The sequence below is a fragment of the Pisolithus orientalis genome (genome assembly GCF_024613125.1).
Source record: "Pisolithus orientalis strain OTSU chromosome Unknown F5J12scaffold_44, whole genome shotgun sequence".
Lineage (NCBI taxonomy): Eukaryota > Fungi > Basidiomycota > Agaricomycetes > Boletales > Pisolithaceae > Pisolithus > Pisolithus orientalis.
In genome coordinates this window covers 195,579-217,031 of record NW_026260825.1, presented here as the reverse complement: position 1 = coordinate 217,031, position 21,453 = coordinate 195,579, and the positions used below count along the sequence as shown (strand labels likewise).

The 21,453-nt window shown below is 46.1% G+C and overlaps 5 protein-coding genes across 5 annotated transcripts; 3 read left to right on the top strand and 2 right to left on the bottom strand.

Annotated features, from left to right (window-relative positions):
• Positions 1–27: 27 nt before the first annotated feature.
• On the top strand, positions 28–1,093 carry F5J12DRAFT_857881 (HSP20-like chaperone). Its single transcript, XM_051746749.1, has 5 exons — positions 28–151; positions 220–326; positions 384–441; positions 490–765; positions 821–1,093. Exons 1-5 carry the CDS (start codon positions 92–94, stop codon positions 968–970), a joined length of 651 nt encoding a protein of 216 aa, XP_051596055.1. The 5' UTR covers positions 28–91; the 3' UTR covers positions 971–1,093.
• Positions 1,094–13,268: 12,175 nt separating this feature from the next.
• Positions 13,269–14,097, bottom strand: F5J12DRAFT_907287 (uncharacterized protein; the record flags this gene model as incomplete). The annotated part of the gene is made up of 2 exons (XM_051748909.1): positions 13,269–13,997; positions 14,038–14,097. 2 exons carry the CDS (start codon positions 14,095–14,097, stop codon positions 13,269–13,271), a joined length of 789 nt encoding a protein of 262 aa, XP_051596054.1.
• A 198-nt stretch (positions 14,098–14,295) lies between these two features.
• F5J12DRAFT_686679 (uncharacterized protein) lies at positions 14,296–15,033 on the bottom strand (the record flags this gene model as incomplete). Its single annotated transcript, XM_051740321.1, has 3 exons — positions 14,296–14,427; positions 14,486–14,782; positions 14,836–15,033. Coding segments are annotated over 3 exons (627 nt in total), but the record flags the coding sequence as incomplete, so codon positions are not given.
• Positions 15,034–15,726: 693 nt separating this feature from the next.
• On the top strand, positions 15,727–16,390 carry F5J12DRAFT_896858 (uncharacterized protein; the record flags this gene model as incomplete). Its single annotated transcript, XM_051747978.1, has 2 exons — positions 15,727–15,978; positions 16,031–16,390. The coding sequence occupies 2 exons, from the start codon at positions 15,727–15,729 to the stop codon at positions 16,388–16,390; spliced, it is 612 nt and encodes a 203-aa protein (XP_051596052.1).
• Positions 16,391–16,805: 415 nt separating this feature from the next.
• Positions 16,806–18,201, top strand: F5J12DRAFT_785887 (uncharacterized protein; the record flags this gene model as incomplete). Its single annotated transcript, XM_051743323.1, has 5 exons — positions 16,806–17,141; positions 17,189–17,242; positions 17,455–17,704; positions 17,878–18,041; positions 18,094–18,201. The coding sequence occupies 5 exons, from the start codon at positions 16,806–16,808 to the stop codon at positions 18,199–18,201; spliced, it is 912 nt and encodes a 303-aa protein (XP_051596051.1).
• Positions 18,202–21,453: the final 3,252 nt, after the last annotated feature.

Genomic DNA, 21,453 nt, shown 5'->3' with positions numbered 1-21,453 from the left:
AAAGGGAACACAGGGTACCGATATCGATCCACGTGACCTTGGTTTCACCATCCGATCAACTCGATACGATTCTCCATCTTTTCAGATCAGCATGTCAGTACACCCAGAGGTTCTGTGGGCTCAGCGCAGCAGCGCATCAGACGAGGCAAAGGTAATATAATCCCACTCCATCGATAATGTCGCATTATTACGATCGTCATACTGAGACTCTCTTGGTAGAACGTCGTATATCTGACCGTCAACCTCCCAAACATCGTCGAGTCTTCGCTAACATGTGAATTGGACTCAGAGCGTATCAGTTTTGAAGCTGACGCTGGGAATGCAGGGTACGTAGCTCAGCCTATCACTAGTACACGTTTCACTCACTTAACACCCTTCAACAGTGTTCCTGTCAAACACTACGAGTTTTCTCTGCCTTTCTACAGCGAGATTGTCCCAGAGGTACGGCTTCTTCCCCCTCTTTTTTCACCCACTTACGCATCCGATTAGCTCTCCACCAAACACCTCTCTGACCGCTTATTTTTCATTGTCCTCCGGAAGAAAGAAAAGCAAGAGGAATACTGGCCTAGGTTAACAAAGGAGAAGGTCAGGAACGCCTTCATTAAAACTGATTTTAGCAAATGGGTCGATGAGGACGAGCAAGAAGGCGACAGCGGTCCAGTGGAAGACGATTTTGGTATGGGCGGCATGGGCGGCATGGGCGGTATGGGCGGTATGGGCGGTATGGGCGGTATGGGCGGTATGGGTGGTATGGACTTTGAGAAAGTGAGCAGTTATTTCGTTGTCTTGCTTCGTCGTAGGCTGACAAATCAAACCCTAGATGATGAGCCAAATGGGAGATATGGGAGGTCCGGGAAGTGGTGATGATGGAGGCGTTGGAGCTGAAGGAACTGAAGGAGCTGATGATGACAGTGGATACGATTCGGACGATGGCCCACCCCCCTTGGAGGCAGTGGAACCTACAAAGTAGATGCACCGCTCCGACCTGAAGTGTGTTAGCAAGCTAAGAGTCGAACATAAAATGTTGTGATGTGTGCATATGGATAGCTCACTGTGACCACCTAGTGTTAGTCATTTCATTGACAATGCGGAGGGCAGTCCATGCTCCAACGGTCGCTCAGCATCAAGCAGTTTCACTGGTGCAAATGCATTTTAGACACGGTACAGCACCAGACACCGTTACCTGCAGGTCAGATTGATTCACTCGTCAGCTCTTCAAGCTTCAGCTTCAGGGACTGCCATTGAACCATTGCGTTCATAATTATCTAATCGAAGCTGACACTGCGAGGACAGAATTCAAAATTGCCAGCGTCCGTGACCGACTCCCCCAGTCATTTAAACACGAGCAGCCTCTTCTAAATACGAGTTTCTCTTGCCAACGACACAAAAACCATGTTTCTTGGAGTTGTTCACCCAAGGAACTCAGCGAGGGTCACCTAAGTGGCATGATTGAAGTGCGCGTGGAGTCGGGCACTGCAATCGAAGCAGATTATCCACTGGACTGACTTACTGATCAGCGTGGTAGATTCGTTGGATGATTCGAGACCAACAGACGGGTCATCAAATAGTACAGTTTCGCAGGCTTGTCCACCTCCTCGAGTGACACTGTACTCGCAATGGAGGTGGACCTGCTTTTGCGTGGTCGTGTCCGCGATGGCGGCGTCAATCTATGGTTAGGAGGCGGTTGTTTGGTTTCAAGGCCGTTGCCAAATAAGAGCTTGGGTGGCAAGCGGAAACAGAAGTTTTAACTTCTGTAATGTTCAGTTGGAGCACTCACAGTAAGCGCGCCACAGCTCCTATCTCAGTACTTCAGTGTTCGTTTGCTACAAGCGCAATAAATGACCGAGAATACGAGCACATATGACAGGGGGAGGACAGTGGGCAGGAGCCCGAAGTCTGGGCGCCGCGGCCTCGAGAGCGAGGCACCGTTGGTATGCAACATGAAGCTCTCCTGGCGGAAAGTGATTGGGAGGGGGCGGGGTGGGCATGTTGTCTCGGCGTGCGTAGGACAATAAATAGGGGTGGGCCGCATCCGCTAATGGGCAAGGGCAAGTTCAACGGCAAATTACCTCGGCAGAGAGTCATGCAGTGCTCATGGAGTTAGCTGAGTTTTATGTGAGACATTTTACTTGCACTTGTAAATCTCAGCCTTTTCCCTGTTGGCAGTCACTAACTGGTCCTTTCACAGTCAGGCGCAGGGGCGGACCAACTCCCCCACCAACTCCGTCCCTGGGACTTGTCCCCACCCTCATCCCCGTCGCCTGAAGATGTCGGCATGGCTGTTCCACAGGATAGTGGTGTAGATTATTACGACTCGCGGGCGACTGTACGTTCCAATGCAAATTCTGCAGATTGACCCCTCTGATATCTCGAATAAGGCAAGGCGCCGTGACAATAATTGTTGCTTGCTTACTGGAAAGGCGGACTGGAAAGACGGCCCTCGGACCGGTAGCTATGGAGTTCTGCAAACTGCACACATTATCCCACAGGTATCTAATAAAGACGACGACGACCAAGTGGGTGTTCACGACTACTTCGTGGTGCCGACTAGAGAAATCCATTCTGCGGGAGTTTTGGCGATGTTCTCGATGTTTACTGATGTCAACATCATTGAGGAGTTGGCGGGAAAACAGAGTTTACTATAGAACCAATCCATGTCACAGGCCCTCAGTACTAGGGTGATTTTGTCTTGCATTTCAGCAAGTTTTTGAAGTTAGAATTGTTACTTTGGGGAGTACCCAAAGGGCCAGGAGGACTGGCAGGAGGTGGAGTAATAAAACAAGAAAACATATGCTGCAAATCAGAAAGCCCAAATTTTTGTGTCCTCTCCAGGACACCAAGGAATTTTGCTGAGTTGCAGCTCTTCAGTGGACTATCCTAGCTGTTATATACACCCAGTGACTTTAGGGCCAGCTTGGTGCTTATCAATGATTGTGTCATTGGTGATGTCATTACTATAACTTAATATAGCATACACTATCACATGCGAGAAGGCAGTAGGCTTATCATCCAATAGGATTAAGGGCACATACATAGCCCAAGATCACTGTCCCTGTGGGTCATCAAATAAGGTTTGATTTTGAAATGGTATGAAACTGGATCATTCCTTCAGGGTTCTGCTGCAGTTATCCAGGAATATCTCCATTCCTGCAAGACATCACATGTTTCCTGATCTGCTATGATGAACCCTAGATCTATGATAGGGCCATCAAAGGCCGACATAGAGTTCAATCTGCATTCTTCCAGGATCAGCTCCACCTCACTCATAGCTTGTGTATGATTTTGAATTCATTTGGTCTGGACCCAATCATGTTCCAGTAATAACTCCTGTGCTGATGGCATAGGGTTGCACACTCTGGTGATAAGGTTCAGCCACTCTTTGTTCCATGTCATTACAAGGTTGCTGAGATTGCATGTTCATTTACATGAGACAACCCACTTGGCATTCTCAAACAATGCCACACCTAGATCAAACAGCCAGGTGTCTTTTTCCTTGAGGCCATCTGCATCCAGAAAGAAGGCACGTCAGTAGATCAAGACCCAGTCAGGGGCTGAAAAAAGAAGATCTGCCAATGGAGGCTGCTCAAACAGAATTGGTAGGTGAGTCAGGAGTTGCAGCAGTGTGTCACATGATGCCAAGCCACTGCTTACCCAAAAATCTTGTACATTGATAATTGGGGACATCATTCAATTTTTAAGTTCGTGGATATTAAACTCATCCCACATTACATTAAACTGGGTTTTAAGGGTGATCACTGGTTCAGGATCTCCTTTTATAGCAAAGTGCTTATTCCAGCATTCAGTACAGTTCCTTTTTACCCATGTTTTTTTGAGCTGAGCTGGGTACCCACATGAAATATACAGGTCTGCTAAAAACTTAGTGGTGTCCAAGTAGTACTCTATGTTACTGGACAACATGGCCAGGCAGGACAACTCCCTGATGAATGTGCCTCTTTTAACATCAACAGGGTGGCTAGAGTCCCAGGGGATTCGTTCTAGATTATTATTAGGCTTCTGGTACAGCTTCCATTGGATCTGGTTCTTGTGATCGAGCCAGACTTGCATGTCTAAGAATATGCAATGCCGAGCAGCTGGGGCCCAGTCTACTACACAACTGTTTAGGAACCATGTATGGGTTGCTAAATATAGTGCATCTTCCATGGAGTCAGCACAGATGATCACAAAGATGTCATCTATGAATCTCTGTAGAAACAGAACATCCCAGTTGCATCCACAAGTAAAATCAGACTTAGCCACATATAGGTTAGCTACATTGGGAGATGTGGCAACACCCATAGCAACACCAGCTGTCTGTATATATCAATAGTTGTGGAATGCAATGATGAGCCCAGTGGTACCAAAACATAGGATATCTTCCCACAAATCAGTTCCCAACCTGGGTATAAGCAAGCCCTCCAGGTAAGGGAGGGGCCAGTCGCCAGAGGTTGGATTAGTCAATGACAATATTGTATCTACCACCTGACTATGGTCAATGTTTGGGTAATATGCAACTATGTCACCAGTGACTAGTGATTATCCACATGGTTTCAGTTTTTGGTAGAATGGTACAAATAAACTCTTCGGCCAATTGTTTGGTCCCTTGCCATATGTATGGTGATTGTTCTCTGAAAGGCTTTAGTAGTTTCGAGACTAGCTTTGACATAGGATTATGTAAATCCAAGTGGCATGGTGCTATAGGGCGCATTTTTACTGGTTTCTTATGGATTTTTGGAATTCCATACAATTGTGGTAGTTTGACCATCCTGAGCCAGATGTCCCAGGGAATGTATTCATCTCCCCATTTTCATGCTGGGACATGTTGCAACAGGAACTTCTGGAGTTGTCTATTGCCAAAGTGTTTTAATATCACCACCAATCTTTTCCAAGGAGGTGGTGATATCAAGTTCGATGTATCCTGAGTTTTCCTTCTCAAGTAGGTCGAGGGTATGTCATTCAAACCATTTTACCATGACTACAGTACATCCTAGATTTTTGTCTGATGGTAGGACCATTAGTTCATGGCAATTAAGCCATTGCTTGATGGATTTTAGTGAGTTTGACAGTTTGGTGGACTGACAATGTTGTGGAGTTATGGTGTGGCACTGACCAGCAACAAAAGCATTTCCCTCCTGCAAGCACCATTCAAGCATAGGATTTTCATTATTGTCTATATTAAAGGCAGAAGCTGACTGCCTTAGATCGAGGTCTGGTTCATAGACATCTCTTACAGGATTTTCTTCACTCATTGCGCCTTCTAAATGGTAGAATCGCCATTGAAGGTGTTCCTTAAGGTTTATCTGCACATTGTATAACAAAGACATGTCAGACATGGTGGGAAGTAGACACTTCCATCCAAAAGAGAGTTTACAATACATTGGCAAGTCTGCCAATGAAAGGGGAATGTCTGGGCCAATGTGTACATGATGGTAAAGTAGACTATTTTCCAGGAAGTCTACAGGACATAAGGTGCACACAATCACTGTGATAGCTACAAATGGAGGTATATCCAACAGCCAATGTGGGTAAGTACTTGGGTGTTCAAACCTGATAGTACCAGTGCTTACCTGTTCCAGGAAGTCGAAGGTGGCATCTACAAAGATTTTTCTTTGCCCTTGGCCTTGGAGTGCTTGGCATTCTTTGATTTCTTTGATTTTGCCTTTGTTGAGTCCAAGGTTTTTGACTGCTTGTCAGAATTCTTCTTGGAAGATTTCTTCTTCTTGGGGTTGCCCCCAGAGGCATCCTTCTTCTTCTTGCCTCCCTTGGCACCCTTGCCAGGTTGAGAACTCTATTTGGTGTGAGTTATTTGACAGACTCCTATGAGAAACTCACACCTTTTTCACATTCATCTGCCATTTGACCTGTGTCACCACCATTTTGGTGATGCTGGATTTATTGGGAACAAATTCCCCAGCAGTGGCAGTGGCCACATCCTTCAACTCTTTCTTCTTTTTCCACTTGGGTTCTTTGGCCACAATGTGAGTGCAGGACAAGACAATGATGTGGGCCACAAGGTTAGGCATCTTGTGGATGAGGGAAGAGTAGATAGCTTGTGCATGGGGGCCAGGAACAAGATCTGGTTTGGCATCCTCCTGCATAGCTTTGTTCAACAACTTCTTGGGGTCTTGAGGGATGAGACATGATTTTTCCAAGTTGTTGTGAACCATTGCAGTGGTCTCGTAGAGCTGGTTGACAATGGTGATGATGTTGAGACTGGCCTGTAGTTGTTTCTCCTCTTTTTCTTTCTCCTTAATGAGGGCATCTAGCAGTTTCAAAAGGTACTGCTTATGGCCTTTGACCATGGCCTCACCAAGGTTGGGGAGTGCCATCCTAGTGCTCTTAGAGCCTGTTCACAAACCTGAAACAACCTGAGTATGCATGCCAGATCACCATGTTGTAGTTATTTGGATTGTCAGCACACTGGCAGGGCAGGTCAACTGAGTTTGAAATCCAAACCTTGTTCTCTCAAGCCATGGACTATTGATTTGACCACAGTGATCTTCGATGCATTTGGGGGATCCTAGCATCCCTGGTGGTGGTGGCCATCCAGAGCATGATCCTTCTCCTGATGCCTCCCAAAAGCAATGGTGAACACAAGGTAGTGGCACAGTGGATGCCAGTAGAAGAAGAGAAACTTGTTGAGTTTCTCCACTCCCATTGTGCAGAGGTGACAGATGGAACAGGGAATTTCAAGCTGCAAATGTACAATCACCTTCCTGCTGCTATTGCAGCCTATCAAATGCCTGGGACTCCTGTGAAGACACCATTGCGATGCAAGAACAAGTGGAGGGTGGTAGATTGCACTTTTTCATTATCTATTTCATTGTACTGATCAGTGCCCAATATTCAGCTGAGGCAGCTATATGCTGAGATTCAAAGGTATTATACATCTGGAAAACACTGGGACAATGACAACAGTGCTGCAATTGTCAGTACTGATGCAGGGCAGGTCTGGGACAAATATACAAAGGTAGGAATTCCTCGTTGAAGAGCAATAATTGCAATGCTCTATCCCCAGCACAACAGAGTTTCTCAAGATGACCCAGACCTTCTGGCCAAGGAAAGAAACTCGCTGGCTCTGTCAGTGTAGCGCACGTGCAGCCCAGAACATCTAAGGGCATCACAGACCTGTTATTGCCTCAAACTTCTGTCGGCTAGATGCCGACAGTCCCTCTAAGAAGCTGGAGGCCAGCTGAAGCTGACCTGGCTATTTAGCAGGTTAAGGTCTCGTTCGTTATTGGAATTAACCAGACAAATCACTCCACCAACTAAGAACAGCCATGCACCACCACCCATGAAACCATGAAAGAGCTATCAATCTGTCAATCCTAGTCATGTCTGGACCTGGTGAGTTTCCCCATGTTGAGTCAAATTAAGCCGCAGGCTCCACTCCTGGTGGTGCCCTTCTGTCAATTCCTTTAAGTTTCAGCCTTGTGACCATACTCCCCCCAGAACCCAAAGACTTTGATTTCTCGTAAGGTGCCAAGCGACACATCAAAAAGAGGTTGCCCGATCCCTAGTCAGCATTGTTTACTGTTAAGACTACAACGGTATCTGATCGTTTTTTTTTTTTTTTTTTTTTGTTTTTGTGTAGGTAGGAGGAAAACTCATAAGTGAGTACCGGTTGTCAGCTCCGGTGATGTCAGGTTGGGCTACCCGTGCTAGGAAACAGCGTTGCACTCAAGGCATTGAAGGGGCCCGACTGACTAAAAACCTCCCGGTCAATAACACAGACCCTGACAAGGGGACTGCTGACCGCACAGGGAGCCAATCCAGAGGGGTCAAAACGGTCGTACACCACGCTTCCTGGTGCGCCTTTGCCACCCTCTTTGGGGGATTACCTCCGATTTGTATATGAAGGTGTCAGGATTAAGCATGGTGTCCGGCCGAATATCTATGCCAACAGAAACCTCCTGCAGCAGGGCCTAGACCAAACAGCTCCCTTTAGTGCCCCGGGGTTGTACTCCCGGCTGTGCATACCTCTAGGTTTTCACTGATTGTTTTTAGTGTCGGCTCAGGGAAACTTGACACCCATCCTTTGGATGGAGGGGGTGGACTAGTTTCACTTTGAACACCTGATGGGAATTTCACCCATATAACTCACTTCTTAGGCAGTGGGGCAGCCTCCACACCAAGCCTCTGGACCTCATCAAGGTCTAGTGAGGGGAAAGTCCATCTCCCACCAGAGGGTATCTGATCGTTTTCGATCCCCTAACCTTCGTTCTTGATTAATGAAAACATCCTTGGCAAATGCTTTCGCAGTAGTCAGTCTTCGGTCAATCCAAGAATTTCACCTCTAGCGACCGAATACTAATGCCCCTGACTGTCCCTATTAATCATTACAGCGATCCTAGAAACCAACGAAATAGAACCACACATCCTATTTCATTATTCCATGCTAATGTATTCAGGCATGACACCTGCTTTGAACACTCTAATTTTCTCAAGGTAAATGTCCTGGTTCCCCGATGCACCCAGCGAAGGGCACGCTGATTCACCAAGGGGAAAGGCCCGGCCAGACAGTACGATGCCTTTTGGCAGACCGCCCACCCAGGCCTAAGGTTCAACTACGAGCTTTTTAACTGCAACAACTTTAATATACGCTATTGGAGCTGGAATTACCATGGCTGCTGGCACCAGACTTGCCCTCCAATCATTCCTCGTTAAGAGATTTAAATTGTACTCATTCCAATTATAAGACCCAAAAGAGCCCTATATTGTTATTTATTGTCACTACCTCCCTGAGTCAGGATTGGGTAATTTGCATGCCTGCTGCCTTCCTTGGATGTGGTAGCCATTTCTCAGGCTCCCTCTCTGGAATTGAACCCTTATTCCCCGTTACCTGTTGAAACCATGGTAGGCCTCTATCCTACCATCAAAAGTTGATAGGGCAGATATTTGAATGATGCATCGCCAGCATGAGGCTGTGCGATTCAAGCAGTTATTATAAATCACCAAGAGAGCGGCAAACCGCGTTGGTTTTTTATCTAATAAATACACCCCTCCTGGAAGTTGGGGCTTTAGTTGCATGTATTAGCTCTAGAATTACCACAGTTATCCATGTAGCAAGTCATCATCAAATAAACTATAACTGATTTAATGAGCCATTCGCAGTTTCACAGCACAAACTTGTTTATACTTAGACATGCATGGCTTAATCTTTGAGACAAGCATATGACTACTGGCAGGATCAACCAGGTAACTACCTTCCTGCCAGGCCACCTTGGCCCAAACACCTCCTACCAGGCAGCCAGAGCCACCTTTCGGAGGTCAGAGTTTAGTCCACCCAAATCAATCAGAGACCCGCCAGGTCCTCAAGGGGCATGCATCCGGATGCCTCTGCCCGAACGGTCCTACCGAGAAGTCCTGACGAGCCATCTACCTTGTTCCCCTGGTCTCACACATCTCAGGAACACTTCCCTGCGTCCACAAGGGGATGCAGATGGCTTCCTTCCATGAAGACTACTTGCAACCGGCAACATCCCGAGGACATCCTCTCGGTCACAGTGGATCTTCGAGTGGTTAATAGTTTCTGGCCTGGCCATCAGCAATCGACCCACACCCTTCACCACCCCATGCAAGACTTCCCCCCCCGCCGAAGCAGAGGGAACCTTGACTAAATCGGACCAGCAGACTGAACAGTCCACAGACCATCCGGGCCTCGCCCCTCCCAAGCCAACACCCTATGCTCAAGGCAGGTTCCATGGCTCAGTCCAGGTCAGGCCAGCAACTAGCTATAGACTTACTTGACAACTGCATGCGTTCGGTCTAAGACACCCCACCCAACCGATTCCAGGTTTCATTAGCCAAACCACAGGACAGGTGGTCTTGGGTCTTACTTGACAACCAGGTGCCGTTCAGTCTGAAATACCACCCTGCGACCAGCCAACCAGTACCCTTCGTGCTGACCTACAGGTTTTTTCTAGCCAACAGTGGGCCAGGCAGCCTCGGACCTACTTGACTGCTGAATGTGGGTTCGATCCAAGACACCCCCCCGACTGGAGGATCTGCAGTGCCCATAACTAGCCAACTAGCACCCCCTCACTCTGGTCCTGAGACCTACTTGACACCCCAGCCGCTTTTGTGCTAGGACACCCGACCAACAGATTTCATTAGCCAACCATGGGTCGTATGGTCTGGGACGTACTCGACGAGTACTACTTTCTTTCCGTCTGAGATACCCCCCCCCCCATGGGCTAGCCAATGATTACCATCGCTGCGGTGTGAAATTCCTACCCTTACTTGACAGCCGAGCATGTTCCACCTCAGAGACCTGACTGAAGAGCTTCATTAGCCAATTGCAGGATGTGTAGTCTCATGCCTACTTGACACCCTGGGTGCATTCGGTCCGAGATACCCCCTGCTGATAGATCCCCCAGCACTCGTATTAGCCAGCTGGCATCACTTCCATCAGCTCCTTGGACTTACTTGACACCTGAGTGTGTTCCATCCAAGACACCCAACTGGAGGCTTGCCTGTGGGGCCTGTGCCCACATAGTAGGAAAGGGCCTGTGTTTGGTCCGCTTTGGCCGCTTGCATGAAAGGCATGAGTTTTGGTGTCCACAATTGCACGTTTTTGGACACTTGGTGGACTTTGAAAAATTTTGACGCATTAGTGGCTGTGTGACACTACACTTTGTTAATGAAAAATGCGAACACTACACAACACTACACTACATTATCAATCAAAAATGCAAACCCTGCACTACACAACACTACAGCCACTAGTGCACAACACAACTATACATTACTGATGAAAAATGTGAACACTACACAACACTACACTACATTATCAATCAAAAATGCGAACCCTGCACTACACAACACTACAGCCACTAGTACACAACACAGCTATACATTGCTGATGAAAAATGCGAACCCTGCACCACACAACAATACATTATTAATGAAAAATGCAAACACTACACTACATTATTAATCAAAATTGCGAACACTACACTACATTATTAATCAAAATTGTGAACACTACACTACACTGCACTGCAACCACTGGTACACAACACAACTATACATTACTAATCAAAAATGCGAATGCTGAACTACACAACACAACAACACATTATTAATGAAAAATGTGAACACTACACAACACAACAACACATTATTAATGAAAAATGCGAACACTACACTACATTATTAATCAAAATTGCGAACACTACACTGCACTGCACTGCAACCACTAGTACACAACACAGCTATATGTTGCTGATGAAAAATGCGAACCCTGCACTACACAACAATACATTATTGATGAAAAATGCAAACACTACACTACATTATTAATCAAAATTGCAAACACTACACTACACTGCACTGCAACCACTAGTACACGACACAACTATACATTACTGATGAAAAATGCGAACACTACGCTACACTACACTGCAACCACTAGTACACAACACAACTATACATTACTAATCAAAAATGCGAACCCTGCACTACACAACACTACAGCCACTAGTGCACAACACAACGATACATTATCAATGAAAAATGCGAACACTACACTACATTATCAATCAAAAATGCACACCACAACAACACTACATTATTAATGAAAAATGCACACCACACCACACTACATTGTTAATGAAAAATGCGATCACTACAGAACACAGCACTACATTACTAATCAAAAAATGCACACGACACTACACTACAGCCACTGGTATGCAACACAACACTACAACCACTAGTACACAGCACAACAATACATTATTGATGAAAAATGCAAACACTACATGACACAACAACACTTTGCTAATGAAAAATGTGGACACCACACAACACTATTAATCAAAGATGCGAACGCTACACCACACAACAACACTTTGCTAATGAAAAATGCGACCGCTACACTACACTGCAACCACTGGTATGCGACATGACGCTACATCACTAATGCAAAAGTGCGAAAAGTGTGAATGCTGCACTACATTGCCAATGCAACATGCAACCACTACCAACTAGCAAAAATGCGACTGCAGAAAAGGAACCACAGCACCAAGGATTCCCATGTGGTCCCCCACCATGGTACTAACTAGGTGGCACTTTGCTTAACTGCACAGATCGGACGGGATGCGGTGCTTTCAAAGTCCTATGGCCATGGATGCTGACCACTGCAGGAAGATGCATTTATTCCGAGCATGCATGCCTGCCCTAAACTGACTGCTGCCCAGTCTGCATGGCATGCCTGCCAGAGGACGAGTCCGAATGGACTGGCCCTCGAGTGAAAGGCATGGGTAGCAGAGAAGCTTGACTTCGGAAGCCAAACAAATCCGTAGAACAAGGGCTTAACCTCAGCGGATCATAGTGGGGCTTGACACCAAACTTTGGGATGATCTGAATGACCTGACATACACTGTCAAGAGGAATGATATCACCAAGTGGCCAGCCATTAGATTGGAAGCATTGCTGAACAAGGAACATTTCTATTTTTGGGGCAGGAGCAACAATGCAGATGTTGTCAACAACATGGTAGTGCAGGTTGGAGAAGTTGAAGAACTTGACATAAATCAGGGGGGGGGGAACACAAGGTTGCAGATGGGCTGCAAGATTGCTCACACCTGAGCCACAAGGTAACCTGCAAAGAAACTCAGTAGAACTCATTATCAACACTGTCATTACACACATTTGGATTGTGGATCAGCTGAAATAAGTTCACCACTTTCATGGCTAACCAACACAGTATTTGCATGTCCAAATGGCAGCCTTTCACTCAGAGGCACTGCCTGGACTGTTTGAGTGGGTGTAACAGCTTGCACATATTGAGTGGACTGGTGTTGAATTCAGAACTTCTCCCAGACATTCACAACTGAAAAGGCAGGGAGCAGTCAGAGGTAGAGAAGTGACAACCACTGTGAGTGATGTAAGTTTGACTGGAAATGAAATCTCCAAGAGCAGGAATGAGGTCATCGAGTTGAAGATAGATCATGGCATCATGAAGTGGCAGGTTAGGATGGTGAGGATGAATGATAAGGAGAAGCACTGTGGCATTTGTTGCAGATACATGTGAACAGGGGTTATCAAATATGGACTTCTGCGAGCAGACAGAGCCAACATAATGTTTGCTGGGTAACATACCAGAAACCCAACTAGCCTCTGGGAAGTGAATCGCCATAAGTCTGGCTTTGTCCATCATTGCAAAGAAAAGTGGCGATGCTGAAGATTTCAGAGCAGTAAAAAGGCAGAAAAAAGCATTGTTTTTCTTGTCGATCAAGGAAATGGCAACATTGGGCATGGTAATCTCAGCAATTTGATAAATGGTAGGGCACCTTGACATGAGTTATGTGGCAATGTTCAGTGATGTCACTGGTCCATTGATAAGGGGCACCCATCTGATGAATGCTCCATGCAATGTGCTGAGTTAGTTCAACTTTTGGTATTTGAAAGTGGTCAAGGGGGCTGTTCTTCCCAAGACAGCCATGTGCCCTGAGAATGCTGGATTTGTAATGGTGGAATTCACAAAGGGCTTCACTGAGACTATGAATGGTTTCATCATAATGGGAGATACCTTGGGCAAGAAAGATGAACTCGGTGATGGCACACAAGGTACAAAGCATGTCATCAGGCAACACCCCTGCTGCCACAGCAGGAAGCAATTTCTCCAGTTTGCAGTGTTCTTGACTGGTGCACTGTTTGAGGGTGGAGACACCATTCACCCAATGCCTAGTCCCTATCCTTGGCTGCAGGGCAGCTAAGCAGTGATCGAGTTCCTCACCCCCTATGATATTGATTACCCAGTATACACAATGATCAAAATAGAACTTGTGCCACTGGTGCAGGGCATTGGGGGTGAGAAAGTGGGAGGGACATGTATGCCCCCAATCTTTCCAGAATGGCTCCATGACACCATTTAGATGGAGGGCAAGACAAACCTTGTGGAATGCAACAATATTGTGTGGATCACATGCAGCGGCAGCCTGTTGTATCTTCTGAAGCTTGTACTCACAATCATGGGGGGGCTCTGAACTGTTCTGCCATTGCTAGTGAAATGGGGGAATTCTTTGCTGAGACACAAGTGATCAGAAGCTGTTCAGGATAGTTGGCAATCCAGGCAATGAGAGGGGTATGCATGACTCAACAATTTCCTAATGGATCGGACATTTCTTTGCTGTCACAATTGGCAATAATCAGATTCCACATGACGAGGGATATGGAAAAGTGATAGATGCATGCAGATAGCATGGCCTGAATGGCCGGTGGTACATTGCAGAATTTCAGGATGGGCAGATAGGCAGCCAGTGCGAATGCATGAGAAGTAGCTTTCATATGTACTCCAGCATGTATGTTCACAAGCAAAAGTAATAGAGGGTGCATTTCTTTATTCCCCGTTCCTATTGTCAGAGGTGTTTTATCTGATGCACCAATCACCCCCAGGAAGGAATGACTGCAGGGGAGTTGGTCCTATCACACACATCAGTCAGCCACTCTTGCTAATCAATAGAGGTCACTGGTGACTAACCTGTATGTGCCATGCATCATCAGCACTCATAAATCCCCCATATACTTGTTCTTGGCCTTCAGCCATAACTTCAAACTCCTTGTATGGAGAGATATCCATACACTGTGTGAATACAGGGTTACTGAACAGGTGCTCCACAACCTCAAGTCCATCATGCCAGTACAACATTATCAGTGACTGTGTAGGATAGTTCTTGACCTTGATTTCTTGATATCGCCAGCAGGGTACACCAAGCAGTGACTCTATGCAGCAATGGAGATCTTTAGCACTCATGAAAGAGACAGGGAAGGCCAAGTTCTACCAAAAGATCTCATAAGTATGATAACTATCAAAAGGGGTCATATACTCACATGCTCAAGACGCAAGTATGTGTCAATGTCTTTCTGAGATAACGCACCTCTCGAGAGCCAATCTGCAAGCTCCCATTCACTTTTTGATGCAAAAGGGAAATAGATATTTTCAGAGTTGCAGATAGGAGCATATTCATCCATCTCCACATGATGAAGAAGGTTCATGCCATCTGCACAGCTTGCAGGTGGATTTGGGTGATAGACCCTCTGGTGGTGGTTGATCGTAGAGACTCAATGTGGTGAAGAGACAAAACTGGAGCAGTTAGTGGGGGTATTACCATTCTCTATGAAAAATGCAGTCTGCACATTGCCTTCATTATCCTTGAAAGGGTTGGGAATATTTGTGTTATCAGTCTCCACAAAAAATGCAGTCTGTGCATTGCCTTCCTTGTCCTTGAATGGGTCGGGTATATTGAAAGTGTCATAGTCATTGCCTTGTGGTTGATCTGTGTGCAACAAGGAGGAGCTTCTCTAATGCCCCAGGTTCATACACATAGGGTTTGTACACATACCATCCTGTGCTGCATCCTTGCCTTCACTGTAGTCATTGCCTTGTAGTGGATCTGTGTCATCAAGGTTTGGAAGAGCTTCTACTGCCCAACATCCACATTGGCAGCCACTAGAGAGATGTAGAATTACATCATCAGCATCAGGAAATTCACAGCTGCAGCATGGGCAAAAAAGTTGAGGGTCTGCAGGGCAGTCATAGGATAATACAATCAGGGGTGGTGCAAGTCCTGTCATGGTCATAGAAGGCATGGTGGTCAATGGCATCACTCAGCTGCTGAGAATGCCCTGCACATTAGGGTTAGGGTCAGTTTAGCTCCGTTCTCTGCCTCCCTCCCTTTGATTTCAGCTTAGTTTCAGCTGCTCTCGCCCCTCTCATTGCCAATGTTGTCACCCACAGAATATCTCGGTTCAATTGAAGTACCTTCTTCTTCTTCTGTTGTCCTTCCAACTACATCGCCTTCATCTATGAACTCACACACTCATCCAATCCAAATGAAGGTGCAACATGACACTATATCCAATGGTTTTCCAAAGAACAATGGTCATGCCTGTCAGAAACGCAGCTTCACATTTTCTTTGCCTTCAGATGAGCACTCTCACCCATCTAAGAAGGCAAGGAAAATCTTGACCTCTGTGAGTACTTTGTGCAAATATCCTCACTGGAATCTTCATGCTCACAAACTAGATATCAGCCAAGAGAGATGAAGAGGTTGAAGATCTTCACACCCTTCATATGTTACAGCTTGCCCATGCAAGTCACAAGGCCTTTGCTGCACAAGTCAAATTATGCCTGATGTGGATTCATGAACTTGACATTATGTGCACAATTGCCTATGATGAGTATGAAGAAGCCCTTAAGCTGCTTGGGACTGTAGATCACCAAGTTGGTGAAGTGCAACAAACCATTAGCAGCAGCAGGACAACCATCACTACTCTTTCATCTCTCAGGCTGTCCCCTGTCCCTACTACATTATCTGAGTCATCTTTGGATGGCATCTCTGTTGAGCACAGCACCTTGGCCTCTCCTGGTCCACCAGATGTGTAGATTTATATTCATCTCGATTTCATTTCACCCTTTTCCCTGTACTTATGTACAATGATACGATGTGACTGGCAAGTGACTGGGCAATAAATGATATACAATTTCTAGCATTAGCATGTAGTTTGAGTCATGTGTGACAAATGAAATGCCAGCCATCCTTCCAGAACATTGAGAACCACAGCAATGAAATTCCTAGATCACACTGTCTGCAATTGCCCTACATGTCCAAATATCGATCTCCTCCATACGGTCCTTTCATCCCCGATGGGATTTGGGGTGGGGCCAGATAACATCTGTGAGTTCCCCATTTTCCTCAAAGAGGTCAATTGATATCAAGGGGCCCAACCATAAAAGTCTTGCAAACCTGTGCTTTTCCCCAAGTCATCCTAGTTCTCATCATTGGAATTGGTATGGCTACATGTATGTGCTTTCTTTTCCTTCTATATCCCACTGGCTGAAAGACAAGGCTTTCCCCAAGGTTCTCAGCCTCAAGGGTGACATGCTTCTCGAACTAGGCCTTCCCAAGCTTGTAGGCATGGATGTCCAACCACCAGTACAAATGAACCCACTGGCAGCCCTGTCCCACCCTTCCAATCCAACCCATACAATGGACCACCCCCCACCTCAGCTCTCGAACCTTTCTCCCAAGCAATCCCCAGTAGTGGAATCCCAGGGCCTTCGACATCCTTTGCAGTGGGCCTCCCTACCTTCAAGCCTGAACATGCACAGTATTTTACTGGATTGCCTGCATCTGGTTACTCCTCTGGACTGCCCACTGAGGTCTTGATTGTGCTATCTCAGGATTCATCGACCCTGGTGGATGACAGGCTGCAGGCCACTTCCACAATGATTGTGGTGAGCCCAATTGGTTGTATATTCATGCCTACAATTCTCATTCATCTGACAGACCAAAGGAAAGGATGTTGATGTCCTAGAGAAGCACCAGGGTCACTGAGGTCCAAGAGCTCCATCCCAGGAGCATCTCTGGCTATTCAGCAACTCTATATCCTCATGTGTATACTTCACATCATTCATCTCACAGCAGCTCCCTCACATTGGTCGCTCAGTCAGGTCTTATGTCAGCATATTCTGATGACAGCAGACCACAAGTTCACCAGAAAGCCAGTGGCCCTTCAAACTGGCATGAGTTCTCCAACAGAGATCAAGACATACTCGGTCATGCACAGCTACTGATGATATATGAGATGGTCATCAAGATCAGCTGGCCTGTAATGTCTCCAGGCAAGACTGCTTGGAGGCAATGGAAATCAATGATATGTGAAATCCTTTCACAAGCATCAGCAATCATACCAGGAGGTACAGTATATCTTGTCTCACATCTTACAGTACTTAATCCCCCCCCCTGCAGAAGTGCTCTTGCCCACAACAGGGATAGAATCCTTGGTAAGGATTGTTGATATGAATGTGCTCAAGCTATACTAATTTAATATACTACCAGCTGATGAAATCACTAACACTTTTTCATGCAGAATTGGCTGGAAAGGCCAGTCCTTATGCCAAGATGTTTTTCATGAATGATGATACAAGGCTCTTCACAGACGAGGCCATTATTCAGTGGAAAAACAACATATGTGTGGGTATCACCAACAGAAGTGCTTTTACCTCTTTTTTCATGTATGAGCATGACACAGATGTAAGTCATACTTATGCTGCATACCATTTGGACATTTACAATTATTTCTCAGGGGAAAATTGTCCATTGGTATGGAAACCAACACCACGAAGATTTCCACATTAACTTCTGGTATACTGCTAAGCTGACTCCCATGAAGGTTGGAGCTGCCAAGTTTTGAAGGATGCTGTAGGTATCCTCAGTAGTGCAACAAGCTACTAATGTATTAGACCAACCTGTAGGTATCTACAGGACATCAGTAAGTATAATACTGGTAGTGAAAGTGAGCTTACCCTCAGTAGTGCAACAAGCTACTGAGGGAACAGTGAATAAACTACTGTAAAATGTGCGCTCTAAGGTGATTATGTAAGCACCCAAACATCGCACCAAAGTGAGCAGAACACAGGGGAGAATATATCTCCAACACCAAGGATATACACACAACACCATTGTGGATGTATGCCCTAACCGCTGTAGCAGTAAGTACATTTACTAATAACTTTTCAAAAGCTCACAGCCATTAGTTGTTTTATGCTATCAAATGTGAATCTGAGCATGTCAGAGAAATGTTTCCACACACTGCATTCACAGGCACTGAGCATTCACCCATATATGAAGTGTACTACCACTCTCTTCTCAAAGCAACTCAGAACCCTGCTATCAGCACAGTGGTTAATCACCGTCTGCTGTGGCTTCATCAATGTGGATTGTGAGTACTCTATGTGTATTTCTATGAGCTAATTGACACACTGGACTAGGGAGAAAATGAAACCTGCAAATGTCTTACATTCCCCAAAAAAACAACTGAATATGGTTTATATCCCCCCCATGCACAAGATTGCAGCTTATGAAAGCCACCTCACAAGTACATTGCATACTGTCATCCCCCCCACAACAGCCATACCCATCGTTCATTGAACTACATTGCATGAGGAGAGTGCATCAGGGAGCATGTTGCAGGCCGGACCCAGCTCTTCTGTAAGCTGGTCCATGGGTGTCAAAGGATATGAACTGTTTTCTTACGATTATACTTATGAGATGTAGCATCCATTTTGTATCTTTCTGCTTGCCTCCAATTCTTGATTGATTTGTCAGCATCAATCTGAAAAATGAGTAGATGGATGGCATGAGTGATAATCTTATTATCAAATAAAATACAGAAGATAATGAGATCTGTGGATCTCATCCTGTCATTGCATCATGGATGACAAATCTTGGTTGTAGACTGTTTTCTGACTTGTTGTGAGGTTTCAAAACCATTTTTTGTTCATGCTTGCAAATTACGGTCACGACCAGTTGGTGACAGGTTTAGACCAACTACTGGTTTATGGATGAAGGCTCAAGTGGATTTCACGAAGTCTGGATTTCATACAGAAAAGCTCCCAGATATTCCTGACAGTCAAATTTGGTCGAGGAATACAGTTAGCCACATCTGTATTACACACAAACCACCTTCCACGATCTATTTACTGTACTGACAGAATCTCGTTTCTGCAGTGAGTGAACTTTATTAGCTTGGATTACGTTAGCGAGTGATTGTTTGGTTCCAAGGCCGTCGCCAAACAAATCATACTCAGGTCTCCAAGGTAAGAAATTACCTGATACATTTCTTGCGGACTTTACATCACACGTCGTTGAGGTGATTTCCTACCTCAGTGGCGGATGATGTAAAGCCTATGGAGCACCAGTTCCCTGCTAAACGGTCCGTGACCAATAAGGCCATGTTTCTCCGGAACATGAAGCAGTTCATCCGGATGGACGAGTGTCAGTGGACTGACCTGGTAATCAGCATGATAGATCGTTGGATGCTTCGAAACAGACAGACGGACCATCAAATGGTACAGCGTCGCGGTTTTGTCTGCTTCCTCAACGCGAGCCGTATTTTGGAATGGAAGTGGACAAGAAATGTGCACGATGACGGCTTTCCGGGGGCCTTTCCGAACAAATCATCGTATTCCCCTATTATTAGGCTACCGGGTTTTACCCCACCTATTTTCGTGGAGATATCGTCTGAGACAGCATGTTGCATACCAACGATGCTTCGTACTCAAGGCCATCGCCAATCTTCTCTCTCCTCCCTACTGTCTTCCCCCGATCATATGCGCCCCATTTGTTGTACTTGGCCTCCGGTGATGGCGAGGGACAGGTTCAAGGGGGGATCACCTCGGCGTTAAATGATGCAAAGCTCATGGAGATAGCTAGGGTTTATACCAGGCATTTCATCTGCACTTGTAACTCTCCGCCTTGCCCCCTTTTGCTGTCTAACATCACTTACTGGTCCTTTCACAGTTACGCAGAAGTGTGGACCAGCTTCCCCACTATCTGAGTCTGAACCCTCCCCTTCTCCACCGTCCGAGCCCTCTTCTCCCTCACGGTCCGACCCTTCTCTCCCCCACTTCCATCCCCGTCGTTCGAAGAAGTCGGACAATATCCTAGGGCTATAACGCAGGATAGCAGTGTAAGATATCACAACTCGCAGGTGATTGTACGTTTCCATGCAAGTCCTGCAGACCTTTCCCTCTGACGTGTCGAAAAAGGCAAAGGATCACGATAACAATCGGTGTACGCTTAGTGGAAAGGGTGGCTTCGCAATCCTGCAAGTTGTGTACATCATCCTAGAAGCGTATATTATAAGGATCGAAGGTGGCAACAACGACCACTGCGAATGGGTACTTACGGCTATCTCCTTGTGCTAACTCAAGACACCCATTCTACAGGCATCCTGGCGTTCTTATTGACCTTCGTTGATGTCAACATCGCTGAGGAGTTGCCTAGAAAACATTCCGTCAGCTCTAGAACATCAACGCGTTGCACTCTGACTACCACCGCTACTTTTCTGATCTTTACTTGTGCCTAAATCCGTGATGTTTTCCCTCGTGCGCCTCTTAATATCTGCCAACAGGGCACACATATATCAAATAAACGAAGCCCTGCAAGGACTGAAGAGTGTCTTGGGCATTCCTAATATCGTTGCTTTCAACACAGCAACTGAATTTCCTCTCTCCGAACCGGCCCTTCTTGTACTTCATGGCCTCTGCTGTGAGGTGGCCTGGATGTCTGGAGCCGTAGCACTTGTTGAAACGCGATTTGTTGTCCACTGAACTCATGTAATTAACTGTACTCGTTTATAGGAAGGCACTTCAACCAACAGCACTACCCGTGGGACATCCCTATTAGTCAACACACGCATTGTCGGCGTGGCGGGCGGGGGTTTGGTGGCGCAGAAATGGATTGGAACTTCACCGGCATCGTACTGTCACCATCGGGCCTCATTACGGCCGTTTATCTTCTCATGGCTCCTCTCGCACTTCAAGCTTCACGATTCGCCCTCTGTGGAGTCATTTGTGCGGCCCGCTTGCCTATAAGGCATCGCTACTCATTCCCACTCATTGCGATGAGCAGGGACCATCATTTAGGTACTCAGGATCCCTGT